A 15,415-nucleotide genomic window follows, 5' to 3' on the forward strand; every position below is an offset into this window, starting at 1 on the left:
GGGGATACATTCTAATTTCAATTCTATTGGAACTTTTTATAAATTTTCATTTTTTCAATATCTAAAATCAGTACTTTTGTTTATTAAAACCATTTTAACATAAAATGACATCATTCTAAAAATTAAAAAAATTAAAATATCACACTGTTGCGCTATATAAAAACTGGCATGGATATTAAAAATTGAAGAAAACAGATTTATACAGTGCGATATCTATCATGCTTGACAAATTACACGCAACTCATTTTTTGTATTTAAAATAATAATAGATCTTAATGAGAATGCACTTATTTCGATAAACAGATGAAAATTCATAGTGCATTCACAAATGAAAACCAAAAATTGTTTTTGTACCCCAAATGTTGCAAACTGAAATCCATTCTCATGAAATTAATTATTTCACTCTTCCATCATCCATTGTCATGAAATTAATTCTTCCGCCCTTTCATGTAGTGTCACCTAAACTAGATCATAGACAGCTATAAATATGTAGAGATAATGAGACACACTTTATAATAATGTTTTTCATAACACAGCAATTTTTCAACTAACTTTCAAATTCGAGCAATAAAAACAAAACTTAGGGGATAAAAATCAGTCAAAAATTGGTGAGATCCACTACTTATGCTTGGAGCGAGTGTAGTGATTGTCATTTGGATTTCTCCTTCCACCAAAAACTGCCATTGCTTTCCTTATAGGAGGCTGGAAAGGAGCTTTCTTATCTGTGTGGTGGCCGAAGACACTGTCTGGTGTAAAGAAGTCATCATCCTACAAAGGGTAATTAAGTAAGTTCATGTTAGTATGAAATTAATTTGACTGGGGGACAAAAATGAAAGAACACGACATTCCCATGGGACATTAATCACTTTAGTTATATCAGTAGTTAAATACAGAAATACACACAACCTGTCTGCTAGTTTTCTTCTTCGTTTTAGGATAAAGTACCCTATGAGGAAGTTGGTCTTCACGGAGAATGAGGTTCTTTGTAACTGCATCCCTTCCACCATGGGGTAAAGGCAATGAAAACTGCACATCAAGTCATGTAAAAGTTATAAAGGAATAAATGTCCGTATCAAGGATTCTAAACATATCATCTTGTGAATGGCATTGCCGGTAATGATTCTTGACAAACATTGTTCTACAAATTAAAATCAACATCTATCAATCAGAATAAGTGGAATAAAAATTCCTATTAAGTCTTACAAATTAACAGGAAAGGTATCGTATGCATCATATTTTTATTCCATACCTATTATTTATTACTAAAGTAGCCGATGAATCAAGTTATCTAATCAAGGTTTCAACATTGGAAAAAACAAATAACTCTAAACTAGTGCACAAAATGTCAGCCACAGCACACCTTTTCTATTGAAAAAGACTAGCAAACTGAAAGACATGAAAATTGACCAATATGGCAAATATCTATTGTGCTCCATATCTTCTATATAGCAAATACACACACTACTCACCTTTGTGCCACGTAATGTAACTCGAGGTCGGCGTGCTGCAACTACTATTCCATTTTCATTAACTGTGACAGCTACCTTCCTTAGTGTGCCACCATTTCCACACTTTGGACAGAAAATCCTCCCAATCTCAGCAGTCACAGTGTAACAGGCATGGCACTTGAGAATCCATCTGGAATGGAAATGATTTAAAGATAAGAACACATTACAATTTTGCTATCATGCTGCCTTCAGTCTTGAATGAAAATATATAGATTAGAAACAATAAACACATGTCACTATATAATTATAATGTAACAAAATGTTGAATAAAACATCTAGGTGGAATATGCATTCAAAATTTTCTTTCGCATAGCAAACATAGATAATCCGTATAACATAGTAAATATTTTAGAAGCTACTGAAAATTACCTGTGCAGCTGATGTATCTGTGTTCCTCCAGGTGCCAATAAGCGCAAACCCATTTGTAGAATAACATTTTGCATTGCAAAGTCACCTGTTACACATGCTACACTTGATTCAGACAAAGATCTAACCATCCAACTTTGCTCACTACCATCATCATCAGCATATGAAATGTCAGCAGCTTCACTGGTCTGGCTTGCAATTTCCAAGTGATTTGATTGGCTATCAACTGTATCTATCTCACTGTCACATGGTTTAGTGACCACATTTGCATTGCCATCAGGTACTGTTTCCACCAATCCCGTATTGTCTGACTGGAGTTCTTCGGGAGATAAACTTGGTTTATTTTCCTCGTCAAGAACTTCAAGAGAACCTTCTTCCAGTCTCATTTGCTGAAGAATCTCATATATACTTTCATTGTCTTTGTTCTCTTTAACCACCTGATTATCCTCAGACACAGCATTTTCAACATGTCCCGCATCGCTTTCATGAACTTGATGATTTAACTCACTAGCCTCCTCACCAACATTATCATCCTTTCCTTCCAAATCTTGCTCATCTTGAGTACTGGTTATCGACTCATAATACTCACGTCTAGCTTTTCTTCTCAAAAATCTCCTATGAGTACTCCGACTGACAGCCGGCATCCAATCACCAGCATTGTCATCAAACTGGCCCTGCGACGCATCAATTCCATCAGCCACCATTGTTTTCCCCTCAATGTGTATCTCCTTTTTCTTAGGCATGTGTCTCGTAGGCTTCGTAAAACCATCCTCACGGCCCTCCTGAATCCCCATACCAGCTTCACTCGTCCTCTCCACAGAACCATCCACAGAGTGATCATCAGGGGAAACAATGTTCAAGTTCAGATCCTGCAAAGGAAGGATTCTCGAATTGGAATTCATAGAGTCTTCCGCCTGTTCCAACGCCTCCCACTCTTGCAAATTAGGCACATTAGAACCCCACCCCGGCATGTCCTTCTCAGGCAACCTCTTCACATTCACCGTTTGCCCAGGAGGAGGGGCATCCCTGAGATGTTTGGTCCCATGAATCTGACCCTCCAACGTGTAAGACAGAGCTATGAGCTTGATATCAACATCAGAGAGAGTTTGTAGGTCACCAGTAGCTCTAGCAAAGTTGACAACTACAAAAAATAATATTTATATTAGAATTCCAAATTTCTAAAACATAATTTGAAGCAACAAAACAGAAACATGAAATAGTATGGTAATTAACAAGAAGATTTGTAGTTTAGGGTTAGGTAGAATTGAGAATACCTTTATTGATGGATTCGGGGGAGGGTTCCATGGTTTGAATGGAGAAGGGGAGGAAAGAAAGTTTGTGGCGGGAAACGGGGTCACGGATTTCGTCCATGACTTCAGGGATGGATATGAACTTGTCGGCGAGGCCATGGAGCTTTTCGCCGGATTCGATGACTGCGTTGGCGTCCACGACGGCGACGGAGATGGCATTGGAGGATTCGGTGGTTTCCACCACAACTGGAACGTTGTGCTGCGGCGGTGGAGGTGGCTGCTTCTTCACCACGTTGCTCCAGCATGAAGCTGTCGCCGGAACTGAAGTTGGAGGTTCCTCCATGCGATGCAGAAAAAGAGAGAGAGGCGTGCGCAAGAGAAGGGGGTGAGTGTGTTTTGATCTCTAAACCCTAGAAGCTAGAACAGGGAAAGGTGCAATGTTTATATTAAATATTTTAAATTATTTTCAAAATAATATTATTATTAAGTAATTTTTATACTTATAATAATGTAACTTAACAATTTAATTTTTTATAAAAATTACTGTCAGTAAATTCTTTAAGAAAATATTATAAAATTAAATAAATAATTTATTATATCAAATATATTTTTAGTCTTTGTTTCTTTATATTTCAAAATAATTTTTTAATCCTTATAATTTTAAAATACTTGTTTTAGGCAGTTTGTCCTAAATATTATTAAAAATTCCACCTATATTATAAGTCTTTTATATGACAATTTATTTTGAATTTATATTCTAATTATCAAATATCTTATCATATATTTATTTTCCTTTTACTATCCAATTTGAAAATATTTAATTATAAAACGTTTAAAATATTTAAATTTTAACTTTCTAATTTGTTATGCAAACATATTATATATACAACCTCAATAAGAAAATAATAACAAAAATTAAAATTATCTTTTCTATGTTTATTTTATGAAGGCTGAAAATAGATATCGTTTTTTCGAGATATTCTATGATTTTGACTGCAGAGAGTAAGTTAGACCATTGAATTAAGAAGTTAAATTTTAGGTTCTTCATAAAGTTTTTTATATCTAACCAACCGAATTATTTGAGGAAATATAAACAATAATTGCTGTAATTATTATTATATGAAATTTATTATATTATATTAGAATTATATACTTATTTAACTTTTTTATTTGTTAAAAATGTTGATGTACATTAAAAAAAATAATTTATGAAATTATTAAAAACTATATTTATATTTCTTAAGTACCTTCACAAATAAACTTTTATATAAGTATTTTTTTATGTTATATTATATAAATATAATCAAAATATATGTATATATAATACCCGTATTACATAATAATATAAAACATTATATTTTTTTAATAACAAACTATGAAACAAGTAACCTAGACCTTTGAAATAATATACAACAAGATTAGTATTATTTTTTTAAAATCAAACTTTAACTTACTAAAATCTAATAATATACTTTTAGGTTTAAGAGTACTAATCTATATGCTATGATTGAATTGTGACTTAATATAAATTAGTTAATAACATCTATAATATTTTTAGGCAAATAATAAAATATTTATTTATTATGGTCAACATTTGTTATTTTTATACTAAGAATACGATCACTAACATAATTAACATATTTATAACTAAGTTTGATATATTAAAAATATTTTAAATAATTTTCTTATGAACATGTAAGTTAAGTCAATCATATTGAATTAGGTGATATTCAAAAGATCAAACATTATCTAAATTTATTCTCAGTTTTCAGCTTGACAAGTAATGCATACATAGGTCCACAAAATTTATAAAAGTTGAATATTCAATTATTTTGGCTATTTATGATAACTACCTTTATCTATTCTCATTATATCACAAGTTAACATTTTAATTTGACATAAAGAGATTTAAGAGGGTCCAAATATTATTTGCATGTTGATTCTAATTATATTTATGCTATATCAATATAATTTCAAGATGAGTGTTCAATTACAATTTCACAATGTGGTATGTTTTAACAATTAAGGGTTATTTTTTATAAAAAAAAATCTTTATAGAGTCTCATTGTGTGTGGGAGAGACTTTGGTGCAACCTCAACATCAGGTAATGATATAATTGATAACAGTTTCGTAGCACAATTTGATTATATATGCCTATAACAATATCAAGTCAAGTCGTGCACATAACATATAGTTCATTGGCTCAATGTTATAAACTTAACACATTTATTACTCTATAATTTTTATCGTTTTCATGATATATGATTACTGTTAATTCTGATCTTTCAGCATTCAATAGTGATAAAGAAAACTAATTTTGTGATCTGACACATGTGAGAAGATGATATACAGTAGGAAATTAAAAGTTGTATATCATCATTATCTGTGTAGTAGTATGCCATAAGCATATATAGTAGTTGGACACAAGAGATACAAAGAAATGAAGAAACATAATAGTTAACAAGAATACAAAAATGAAGAAACAGTAGACACATATGAGTGTCATCATTCTTCAGTAGCTGCTGCACAAAAACCACCCTCATGAAGTGAAAAACCAAGTGGTCAGAGTGGGAACTTGGTATGAGAATAACTAACCTAGATAAGATATATAGTAAATGAATTCTAATGATCTTGAACCCACCACTACACATGGCTGTTCAAACAAGCCAGAAAATCCAAGATCACTAGAAAACTGATAAGGATCGGTACAAGGAAGAATGATGCATATATATGCATGTCATTTTGGATTTGTCGTTGTTGTTGAATCCAAGCTATAATAGGCAAAGAAAGATGGCTCCCAAAGTTGCCAAATAGTTGGGAATTAATCCATAACATAGAAGAGATATAACAATGATCAAGAAGGCCAATTAGATGGCTCGTGCTTTAACAAGGTCCAAGCTCATCTCACTTGGATCAGTTGCTTGCATATCAACTTGAATTCCATCCAATTCCCTCTTGAATCTATCCTTAGAACTTGCATACACCATCTTCATCCTCACCTTCGAGGTATCTGGTGACCTGCATAGTCATTCAAATTGTCTTAATTTGCATGTAAAATAACACGAAATGAACCATGCATGTAACATAACACCTTTAAGTTTGCAATAATATACATACCAAAGGGATTTGGTGTTGGTTTATTATGATGTTTTGAAGGCAAGTTCAGTTGTTTTATCTCTTGTGGTGGTTTGAACAGGTTCTAAAGATATCAGACTTGCAAACAGGCAGATTGGCATGGTGTTGTGGGTTTGGTTGTGGGTGAAGGATTTTGATTTATATTAATATTTGTATTGTGATTTGTAATCGTACTTACGTGTAACTTCTTTAGTTGTAATAGGGTTTGTATTGTTTAGACTAAAGACGGGTTGTATGAACTCGGACAGAATAGCAGGGGTTATTTTTTTTGGTGTGGTTCACCATTAATTCTTGAAATTTGGTTTGGAGGTATGTAGAGCCTAATTAATCAGGTATTGAACATGTTTGTTTTATTCACTTTGTGTATAAGGATTAACACATTTCTAAAATGTCTATATAAGGGTTGAGACCCTCTGAAATGTTTGTATAAGGGTTGAGACATCCTGAAATATTTGTATAAGGATTGAGACATCCTGAAATGTTTGTATAAGGATTGAAACACTCTAAAGTGTCTCATTTTATTTATTCTTTACCGATAAAAAAAATAATATACAGAACATAACTATGAAAAAAGAAAGGCAATTGTGTATAGATTGAGTACCATGCAACGAAGAAGATCTTGCTTTTTTGGCAGTTCTCATTAGTTGTGAAGTTAAAATCATAGACAGCATAACGACATTCATTAGCTGGAAAACTGGCCATAAAGTCCTCGTAACTTGACGAGGGGTCCCCTAATTTCTCAACCACCACTTGCTGTTCTTCAATTTTGAACACAATAAACCTGTAACTCCTCTTTGATTTAAGCTCTTGAAACTTCAGTTTGCAATCATCATGCACAGCCATTCCGGACGCTGCATTTGCCTACCCAAAATTTCATGTCCCCAATTTAATATTCAAGGATTGTTATTCATTCTCCATCCTCAGATGGGAAAAGAAAAGTGAATTTTGAAAAGCCATGCAGCAACTCTGTAACTTTCATAGATGAAAAGCAAGGTGGGAAAAAATGACTTTCTATCATCTTTTGGTAACAGTTATAGGGTATGTAACACATCATTTTAACAAAGAAGCAAAAAATCTAGCTTTTGAACGTAAAAACTATAACTAACAGCTTCTTAGAATCTCATCAGAATTCCACAAAAACTTGAATTTAATACAATGCTAATATAAAGCGTTGTTGTTTTAAGATGGTGCATCCAAAAGTGAGAAAAGGGTATTTGTCTTCAAGATCAAGATTATGAACAAAACATGGTAAAAAAGTGTGGAAAATAGAGAAAAAAGGCAGAAAGAATGATACCATTTTGCCAGCAATGAGAAAGAAGCGCCCTGTGAAATGTGAATGAAAGGAAAGTGATGGGAGCAATGGAGATTGGAAAATGAGAGCAATAGAGTGAATGAGTATAGTATGCAGAGAAAATAACGAACAAAGAAACAAAGATCCTTGTATTTTGCAAAACGAGAGGAGCAACTTTTAGAAGACTAAGATAGCATCTCAAAAATTAGGAACTTGAGGGAGAAATTAGTGGATGAATCTGTTGCAATCTTTTCTTCTGCCACAAGTTTTTTTTTTTATCTTTTCACCTTCATTTCTTTCTTCTTTCATCTATCTATATATGTTTCAATTCTTTGTTAACCTCAAAAAAGAAAACACAAATTCTAATAATATAAAAAAAATCCTACAATCAATTGATGAAATCAATTCATATCCCTTTTTTTACTATCTGTAACAGAATTTAATTAATTGAAAATTTCTTACTTGATATTTCATTTTAATTTATTTTTGTATTTTTTAATTTCATAAAATCCCTTTTAACTTGCATAAGCATTCAATAGTTTGATTTAACAAAATAATATGTACTAAATTGACTATTTTCGAACTATACTGTTTCCATTCATCACTTACATAGCAACATGGTTTAGAATTTTATTTATGCAAAAAAAAAATAAACAAAGAAGAAAAAATTAATAAAGAAATGTCATTCAATTATTTTTATTTTTTATTTCAATAGTAAAAAATTATCAATACATCTATCAAATGATTTTTTTTATTATTAAACAAAGGAAGAAAGAATTAGAATGTTAAAGTATATTAGGGTATTAGGAAATTCTTATTAGACATTTATGTTAAAGTAATTTAAGAGTCTATTTAAATGACTTTTTCCATAAAATCTTTTAGGAGAAAAAAAAATGAAAACAATGAGACGAACTTTCCATGAGTTAAGAGTAACTTAAATATAAATTAAAAAAATAAACAAACTTTATAAGAGAATTTTACAATTTTTTTTGTTAATTTTTTCTTGTAGGAATGCTTATGCATAAAGATATATAAATGTATATAAAAGGAATCCTTAAATTTTTCATTCACAAAAAGATATATAAAGGTAGAAAATGATATTTAAAATTGTACCCTCCTTCCACGCATCTTTTGTTTATTTTTATTCAAACTTTAACATTTTATCTACTTAAGAAAGTGTATAAAAAATAATAAAACTATTTATTTTTTTTAATAATAACTTAATGGTCTAATATCAAATGCTTGTATCTTTGATAGTTTACTCTAATATACATTTTGATTCATGTAATTTTGTAGAATAAAATATTAAGTAAAAATGCATTTCTTCAAAAAGAAAATAGAGATTAAAAGTAATTATGATTTTTTTTAAAATACATTAAATCTCTTAAATTCTTGTAATATCATAAAATCCTTTCACATCTTGCAATTTCATATTTATAAATCCTTTCAAATCAAAATACAAACTTCTAACTGTAAAAGACTTTTAAAATAAAATAAAATCATTACCTTTTCACAAAATCTTTTAAAATCCAAATTATTTTTTATGTAAAATTCAATTGAATGTACCTTCCAAAGAACATCTCTTTAAATCATTATTGACAAAATAAGAATTTCAATCCCAAGAAGTTAACCTGAATCAATGGAAAAGACTTATCCACAAAAACTTCTTGAATATTCCACATCAATTAGATATAATATAAGTTGAACTAGGTGTAAATCCACTTACTAAAAAACCAAAATCGTTTTTTTACACTCATATTTAGAACAATGAAGGTCCACACAAGCAAAGTGGAGGTCATTTTCCCTTCTTCAAAGAATCCCAAAGCACAGCCAGATCAACATTGCCTCCTGAAACTACTATTCCTATATGGTTGCATTCCTTCCAAGAAGGATTCTTCTGGAAGGTGTCGGATAGAACAGCAGCAAGGCCAATTGCTCCACTTGGTTCTACAACAACCTTAAGAATTTCAAAACACAGTTTCATAGCTTTTATTATTTCACTGTCTTCAACAGTTATAATGTCCTCAACAAGATCTCGTACTACAGGCCTGTTCCATCATGACATGGTGCATTAGCAAAGATGACAAATCAAGAGAAGAATAAAAATCAAAATGAGAAGAGGAATGTTAAAAGCAAATCGCTCTGTAAAATAATAGTAAATTGAAGAAAATTTATGACAGAGAGAACAAAAAAGGAGCTAAAAAATTGTTTTCAGTTTACTATCTTAATTACTAAAGATCTTTTACCACGTGAAATCTCCAAGAAATGCTCGAAGACCATCAGCTATAGTATCTGTCTCAGGCAATCTAATTATCCTCCCAGCTGCTTTAGATAGTGCAGCATCATTAGCCCCTTTAGGTTCAGCAGCAAAAATACGAATAGCTGGGTTGATGGACTTGGCAGCCAATGCTATTCCAGATATCAAACCACCACCTTCATTTTCATTCATTGAAAAAACAAGAAGCAGATGTTGAAATTAATGCAAATTTTACAACATTTGGTCGAAGCTTGACTACAAAAAGTGAACAAACAAACCACTTATGGGTACCACTAGCGTATCTATATGTGGGACTTGCTCCAGAATCTCCAAGGATATGGTACCCTGGCCACTGCAAGAACAATGCAGCATGTTTAAAGTGCAATTGTGTGCAAGTAACACATTCCTATAGCATGAGCCTAAGCCATATGTCAAGTTTCTTATGTTGAATAAAACAGACAGTGACATAATATCATAGATTTATCTTACAGCTTAGCAATCCTTCAGAAGTGAGGTGAGAAATAAAAATAATGACAAAAGAGTATCAGAAGAAATGCTCAAGTGTCAATGAATTATAGCTAGGCTTGTAGAAATAAATAAAGCTTAAAGCAGCACTTGATTGCATTTTCTTTAAAAAGAATAAGTTAGTTCAAACAAGATTTTAGAGAAGCGATAATTGAAAAGATGCCAATTGGAGGAGCTTCTACTTTTAAGAAACTGGAAAAAGATTGGCCAAATGCTACCTTATATACACTACATGGTCTAACTTGAAAATTGCTATGAAAAGAATGGGCACACCCTCAGTTTATCCCCCAAAGGAGTTGAATGACAGGGCATCTAGACAGAAACAAATTATACAATAGTCAACATTGTACTTGTACCTTAATATGCGTCCATCATTGTACGGATGTATAAAGATAGCACCAGTTTCTTGCCACACTTTGTTTGCAACTTCTTCTCTGGATTGAACAGAGGCCTCAGACCAGACAATCTGACCACCATACCGCTTTACATTCTCAATTTTGCAAGTTGGGGCATTTTTTGGAATAACAATATATGAAGGGATCCCCCGTAGTTTAGCAGCCAAAGCCAATGCTGCAGCATGGTTACCACTGATTTTGTAGAACACGGTCAGAAGAGCTTAACAGAATCTGATTAGAAACAGAAAAAAGAACATCTAGATTTACTATCAAACCTGCTGTGTGTCACAACCCCTTTAGAAGCATCTTCATCATTGAGAGAGAACACAGCATTGCAGGCACCTCTAAATTTAAAAGCTCCCCTGATGGCCATACAATACAACAGGAAGCATGTCATCATCTTTTCCAAATGTAAAAGAGATGAAAAATAGCATCCTAAATTTTGTGCAATTCATAACATATCCATTTCTCACCCCTTTTGTAAACTTTCACACTTAAAGTAGAGCTGCCTTCCTGACATAACATTCAGCGAGGTGGAGGACAGAACCGGAGTTTTATGAACCAATGATTTGATTCGGGCATGTGCTTCTTTTATGGAGGAAATATCAGCAGCATATTTTCCTTTTGTTATTTTGTTCTCTTCTTCCATCTAAGTAATTGGTCTCTGAAAGTCAACAAAAGACAGATCAGTGTCTATTTCTGTCCTTGTTAGAAACAGAGTTTAACACCAATCCACCAATTCTCGCCTTTCCCTGTGAAAGTGAGTTAACTGTGCAACAAACAGTTAAACTCACCACCATCAAACAGGTGTAGCAATGTGTCCCACCATTACCAAGCAACATTCTTTCCATATACTAAAATATGTACACATTGTAAGTAAGTAACTGGACATATTAACCTCCATTTTGAGGGTGCTACGCAGTAGAAAAGTGAACCTTATTTGTGAATTACAGTGTCAAAAGAGTTACAAATGCTGAAGACCCAACTCAACTAATTTTTTCTAAACCTAACGATCTCAAATTTGAACGAAAATAAAATGGAGATTAGAGTCAACACCAGATAATTATCTTATGATCTCAAATTAAAAATTTCCATAGTGGAGTGGGGCAATTAAAGTGTGGGGAAAACTGGTAGAAACATGGATGAAAAACATTGGAACAGCGTTGAATGTTTATAAGAATCTGACAAAGGGAATCTTCTATGTTTGAAAAGTGAAGCACTGGAATCTTGAGAAAAGAGATTCTGAAACTGAAATGAAAAGAGAGAAAAGAGGTTCGGAATCCGAAACTTACTAACGAGCAGTTCTTGTTGGTGGCTCTCCTACTCCTCCTCGCTCTCACTTCCACTTCATGTCTCCTTAATATCTCTGCTCAAATATTTGGGGTCATTTGCATTTTTTTTATTTTTTTTTAAATTTTAAAGACTTATATGATTAAGTGTATTTTTAACAAGTGAATTTTTTTTTTCATTTTGACTTCTATAAATATTTTGTAGAATTCAAAATCAATGTTTTGAGTTTTTATAAATAGAGTGAAGTTTAGTCTAACTTTTTGTAATTTTATTCTTTTATCATTTAAAATTACTATTTTTCTTCTCTAAGTATTCATTGAAGAAATATAAATCATGTTTATTTTATTAATATTTAAAAAATGCTATAAAACGTGAGACACTATATTACATTAAATTTAAATACTAATTCGATATAAAATAATTATTAAATAATGTAAAAAATAAGCACTTTTTATATTGATTCTTTTCTAAATTTAATGTAATATTTTATATGTTGATCATTTGCATCCAAAATGAAAATACATATTGTAAGGTTATGGGCATGATCCGATCTTGGACCCGATAGCTTGGAGGCCGAGTCATATAATTCAAATAAAGGAAACTAAGATAGATTTGGAGGGATCCTAGTCATCCAACATTAGTTACTCAATTAAGAAAGAATCAGGTAGATGACGAGATTATATTCGACTCTTCGATTTCATATATGCCGACGGAGACCCAAAGAAAAAGACAGGTTACAGATTAAGTCAAGAACACACTTATTCTTGATCATATTGAGTGTACTAAATTGAGGTCGCTCATGCTAAAACACATATTATATTAATTATGTTGTATAAGTAACATCTATTCTATGTATATATGATTTTTCTATATTATTTTTTAAGTGTGAAATGGAAAATACGTTTCTCATACATTTAATGGTGTAATTTATGATTTACGAAAATAAAAAATGTTAAAAAACAGTAAAACGTGAGCTACCATACTTTCCACTACAACGATATAAATTTTACTTTCAATATTATAATATTATCGCGTTTTGGATTCACATCGGTTTGGATATAATATAACCGATTTAATATCTTATTCTTATATCCTTATTTTCTACGAGATAAAAATAATTAATGCAAATAACATTATAAAATGAACCACTGTAGAAGTATTAATAATAATTCTTTTTAACTTCCATGAACAATGAGAAGTGCATAGAGTACAGATATTTGGGAAAAAATAAAATAAAAGAGTGAAGAGTATAACGTTGTGGGAAGGTACAACTAGTAACAAAGGCTCTTGCTGTTATCATTATTCTTCTTTTTTAATTAACGTTGTGATTTTTACGTGTAAACTATGAATTAGGAGATAATTAATGACAAAAATAGTATTAAACTTAAGTACGATGTAAAAGGCTGTGGAGCATGAATAATATTTTACCTTTGTGTATGGTGTTGTAAAGTTACACAACAGAAAGTGTTAGCAAGTAAACTACAAAAACAACTTTCGTTTACTTTGAAAACAAATTATTATTATTTATTCTTTTGTCTGTTCTTTTCGTTCTGAAATATATTTATCATATAGTCAACGAAACGTCATGACCAATGTTACCCTTTTGTTTAGACATGAGAAAGAGTACAAAATATTTTAAGAATTAAATCAAAGAAAAATTATTTATAAGAAAATCCATTTGTTTCCATTCCATTTTTTTTATTAAATTAAAGTATTTTTTAATTTTAAAAAAATATTTTTGTCTCTTTGTGTTGTTGTCTTGTCCAAAGTTGAACATAGGAACAGTGCTTTTTAATAATGCCTTGGTGTTTGTATCATTATGTATTTTAAGGTTTATAAGATAAGATATTAAAACATTTTGGAGTTTGTTTTATCTAAAATTTGCAAATTTATCTCGGAAATATAAGTGTAGAGTTTCATATACTTAATTTCCTAATTTTGAAAAAAAAATCCTGCTTTTTTCTTTTTATAATTTAGATTTTTAAAATGTTTTTATAAGAATATTAAAACTTAACAGTTTATAAATATATTAAAATTTATAACACATTTTGTTACTTTTTTATTTATTTTTAAATTATTAAAATGTTTTCTGAATATACACACACAAAAAACACATCTTTAAGTGAATTTTATTTAAATATTTTTCTAAACAAATAATTTTCAAAATGGAGTAATCATATTAATAAAGAAACTAATAAAAATATTTCAAAAACCGTTTCAGTTATAGTATTCACTATTTTTATTAATCTTTGTAAATGAAACTTTAAGTATTACTCATTATTATTAGAGTATGATAGTTCAATCTCTAAGAAATGTGTTTGCTAATATCTTTAGTTTGAAATTGATGATAAATATGTTGTTTTATTTGAGAAATATCATCATGATAATTATATGTAAGAACAATGTCATCGATATATATTAATATATGATACATAGTCTTTGAGTGACGAAAAAAATTGAATGATTTTTCTAACTTAAATTATATAAAATTGTTAAACAACACTACTAAACTTTTTTAATAGGGTTTATGAGATTGCTAAACAACACTACTAAACCAAAAATACGTATATAACTTTTAGTAGCAAGACGAGCTTTAAGACAATTAATAGTATCATGAGGATCAACTTTGATAGCAAAAATTCACTTGCAACCAACAACTTATTTTTCAGGTAAAGGAACAATTTCCATCGTATAAAGAGTACTTATTCTATGAAGATTATTCCAATAAGAATGAGTTAAAGACATCATCTATCAATCTTGAATTTGACAAATAATAAATAGATGAAAAACAAATATAAAAATGTTCAGATAATTAATGATATCTAGGACATAGGGGTTTGGAGTTTAATTTTTTTGTTAAGACAATGTTGACCAATATTAATTTCTTCATTAGTATTGCTTTAGAGATCCCTGCAATGCTGAAAAAGACTTTTATTATTTTTTATAAAGAAATAGTTTCTTTATCCGTTGAAAAATTGTGATTGATTGACATTTAAAATGATAAACAGTTCTCGTACATGAAATTTAAGTTAACACAGAGGATTAAAATCTGATTATGTACTTGGACAAAAATTGCGTCCAAACACATTTCAGGTTTTTCTAAGTGTTAAACAATGTCTAAATCGTTTTATTACGTGACATTTATGTTAATGACCTTAAAGTACAATGAATTAATTTTTATAATTTCCTTTCTTTGTTCTTTTATCTTTGATATTATATTAAAAAATAATATAAAATACATTTTATATTTATAAAAGTAACATGATATATCCTTGTAGTCATTTGAAATACTTTTTAAAAAATATAAAAATTCAATTTAAAGATATAAATTAACCATGGTAGATTCAAAATGAGAAGTGACCGAGGCCAAGTATATATATATAAATAAAGATAAATAA

General features: G+C 30.4%; 3 protein-coding genes across 4 annotated transcripts; all 3 read right to left on the reverse strand.

Annotated features, from left to right (window-relative positions):
* Window positions 1-489: 489 nt before the first annotated feature.
* Window positions 490-3,595, reverse strand: LOC137812623 (RNA-binding NOB1-like protein). The gene is made up of 5 exons (XM_068614744.2): window positions 3,149-3,595; window positions 1,878-3,015; window positions 1,470-1,638; window positions 907-1,026; window positions 490-768 (listed from the first exon to the last, which is right to left on the reverse strand). The coding sequence occupies exons 1-5, from the start codon at window positions 3,465-3,467 to the stop codon at window positions 619-621; spliced, it is 1,896 nt and encodes a 631-aa protein (XP_068470845.1). The 5' UTR covers window positions 3,468-3,595; the 3' UTR covers window positions 490-618.
* Window positions 3,596-5,303: 1,708 nt separating this feature from the next.
* LOC137809815 (actin-depolymerizing factor 7) lies at window positions 5,304-7,647 on the reverse strand. The gene is made up of 3 exons (XM_068610885.2): window positions 7,554-7,647; window positions 6,861-7,120; window positions 5,304-6,142 (listed from the first exon to the last, which is right to left on the reverse strand). Exons 1-3 carry the CDS (start codon window positions 7,554-7,556, stop codon window positions 5,992-5,994), a joined length of 414 nt encoding a protein of 137 aa, XP_068466986.1. The 5' UTR covers window positions 7,557-7,647; the 3' UTR covers window positions 5,304-5,991.
* A 1,553-nt stretch (window positions 7,648-9,200) lies between these two features.
* SR (serine racemase) lies at window positions 9,201-12,120 on the reverse strand. 2 transcript variants are annotated; one of them, XR_016518859.1, is made up of 7 exons: window positions 12,020-12,120; window positions 11,201-11,391; window positions 11,003-11,089; window positions 10,689-10,919; window positions 10,099-10,159; window positions 9,797-9,983; window positions 9,201-9,598 (listed from the first exon to the last, which is right to left on the reverse strand). XR_016518859.1 is itself a non-coding variant. In XM_068614745.2 (7 exons), exons 2-7 carry the CDS (start codon window positions 11,374-11,376, stop codon window positions 9,346-9,348), a joined length of 1,008 nt encoding a protein of 335 aa, XP_068470846.1. In that variant the 5' UTR covers window positions 11,377-11,391; window positions 12,020-12,120; the 3' UTR covers window positions 9,201-9,345. The 2 variants fall into 2 exon arrangements, 1 of the variants encoding a protein (XP_068470846.1); XM_068614745.2 differs by having other exon boundaries at window positions 10,086-10,159.
* Window positions 12,121-15,415: the final 3,295 nt, after the last annotated feature.

This window comes from Phaseolus vulgaris, chromosome 2, assembly GCF_051622355.1.
Source record: "Phaseolus vulgaris cultivar YP4 chromosome 2, ASM5162235v1, whole genome shotgun sequence".
Taxonomy (NCBI): Eukaryota; Viridiplantae; Streptophyta; class Magnoliopsida; order Fabales; family Fabaceae; genus Phaseolus; species Phaseolus vulgaris.

Excerpts from the sequence above, each read along its gene's own strand:
- LOC137812623 (XM_068614744.2), bottom strand. The coding sequence starts at position 3,467 with ATGGAGGAACCTCCAACTTCAGTTCCGGCGACAGCTTCATGCTGGAGC. Across the intron at positions 1,027-1,469 it reads TTACATTACGTGGCACAAAG|TTTTCATTGCCTTTACCCCA; the intron begins GTGAGTAGTGTG and ends CTTGATGTGCAG. Across the intron at positions 769-906 it reads AGAAGAAAACTAGCAGACAG|GATGATGACTTCTTTACACC; the intron begins GTTGTGTGTATT and ends TACCCTTTGTAG.
- LOC137809815 (XM_068610885.2), bottom strand. Across the intron at positions 6,143-6,860 it reads AAGATCTTCTTCGTTGCATG|GTCACCAGATACCTCGAAGG; the intron begins GTACTCAATCTA and ends ATGACTATGCAG.
- SR (XM_068614745.2), bottom strand. The coding sequence starts at position 11,376 with ATGGAAGAAGAGAACAAAATAACAAAAGGAAAATATGCTGCTGATATT. Across the intron at positions 10,160-10,688 it reads AATGATGGACGCATATTAAG|TGGCCAGGGTACCATATCCT; the intron begins GTACAAGTACAA and ends TTGTTCTTGCAG. Across the intron at positions 9,984-10,085 it reads GCTAGTGGTACCCATAAGTG|GTGGTGGTTTGATATCTGGA; the intron begins GTTTGTTTGTTC and ends ATGAAAATGAAG.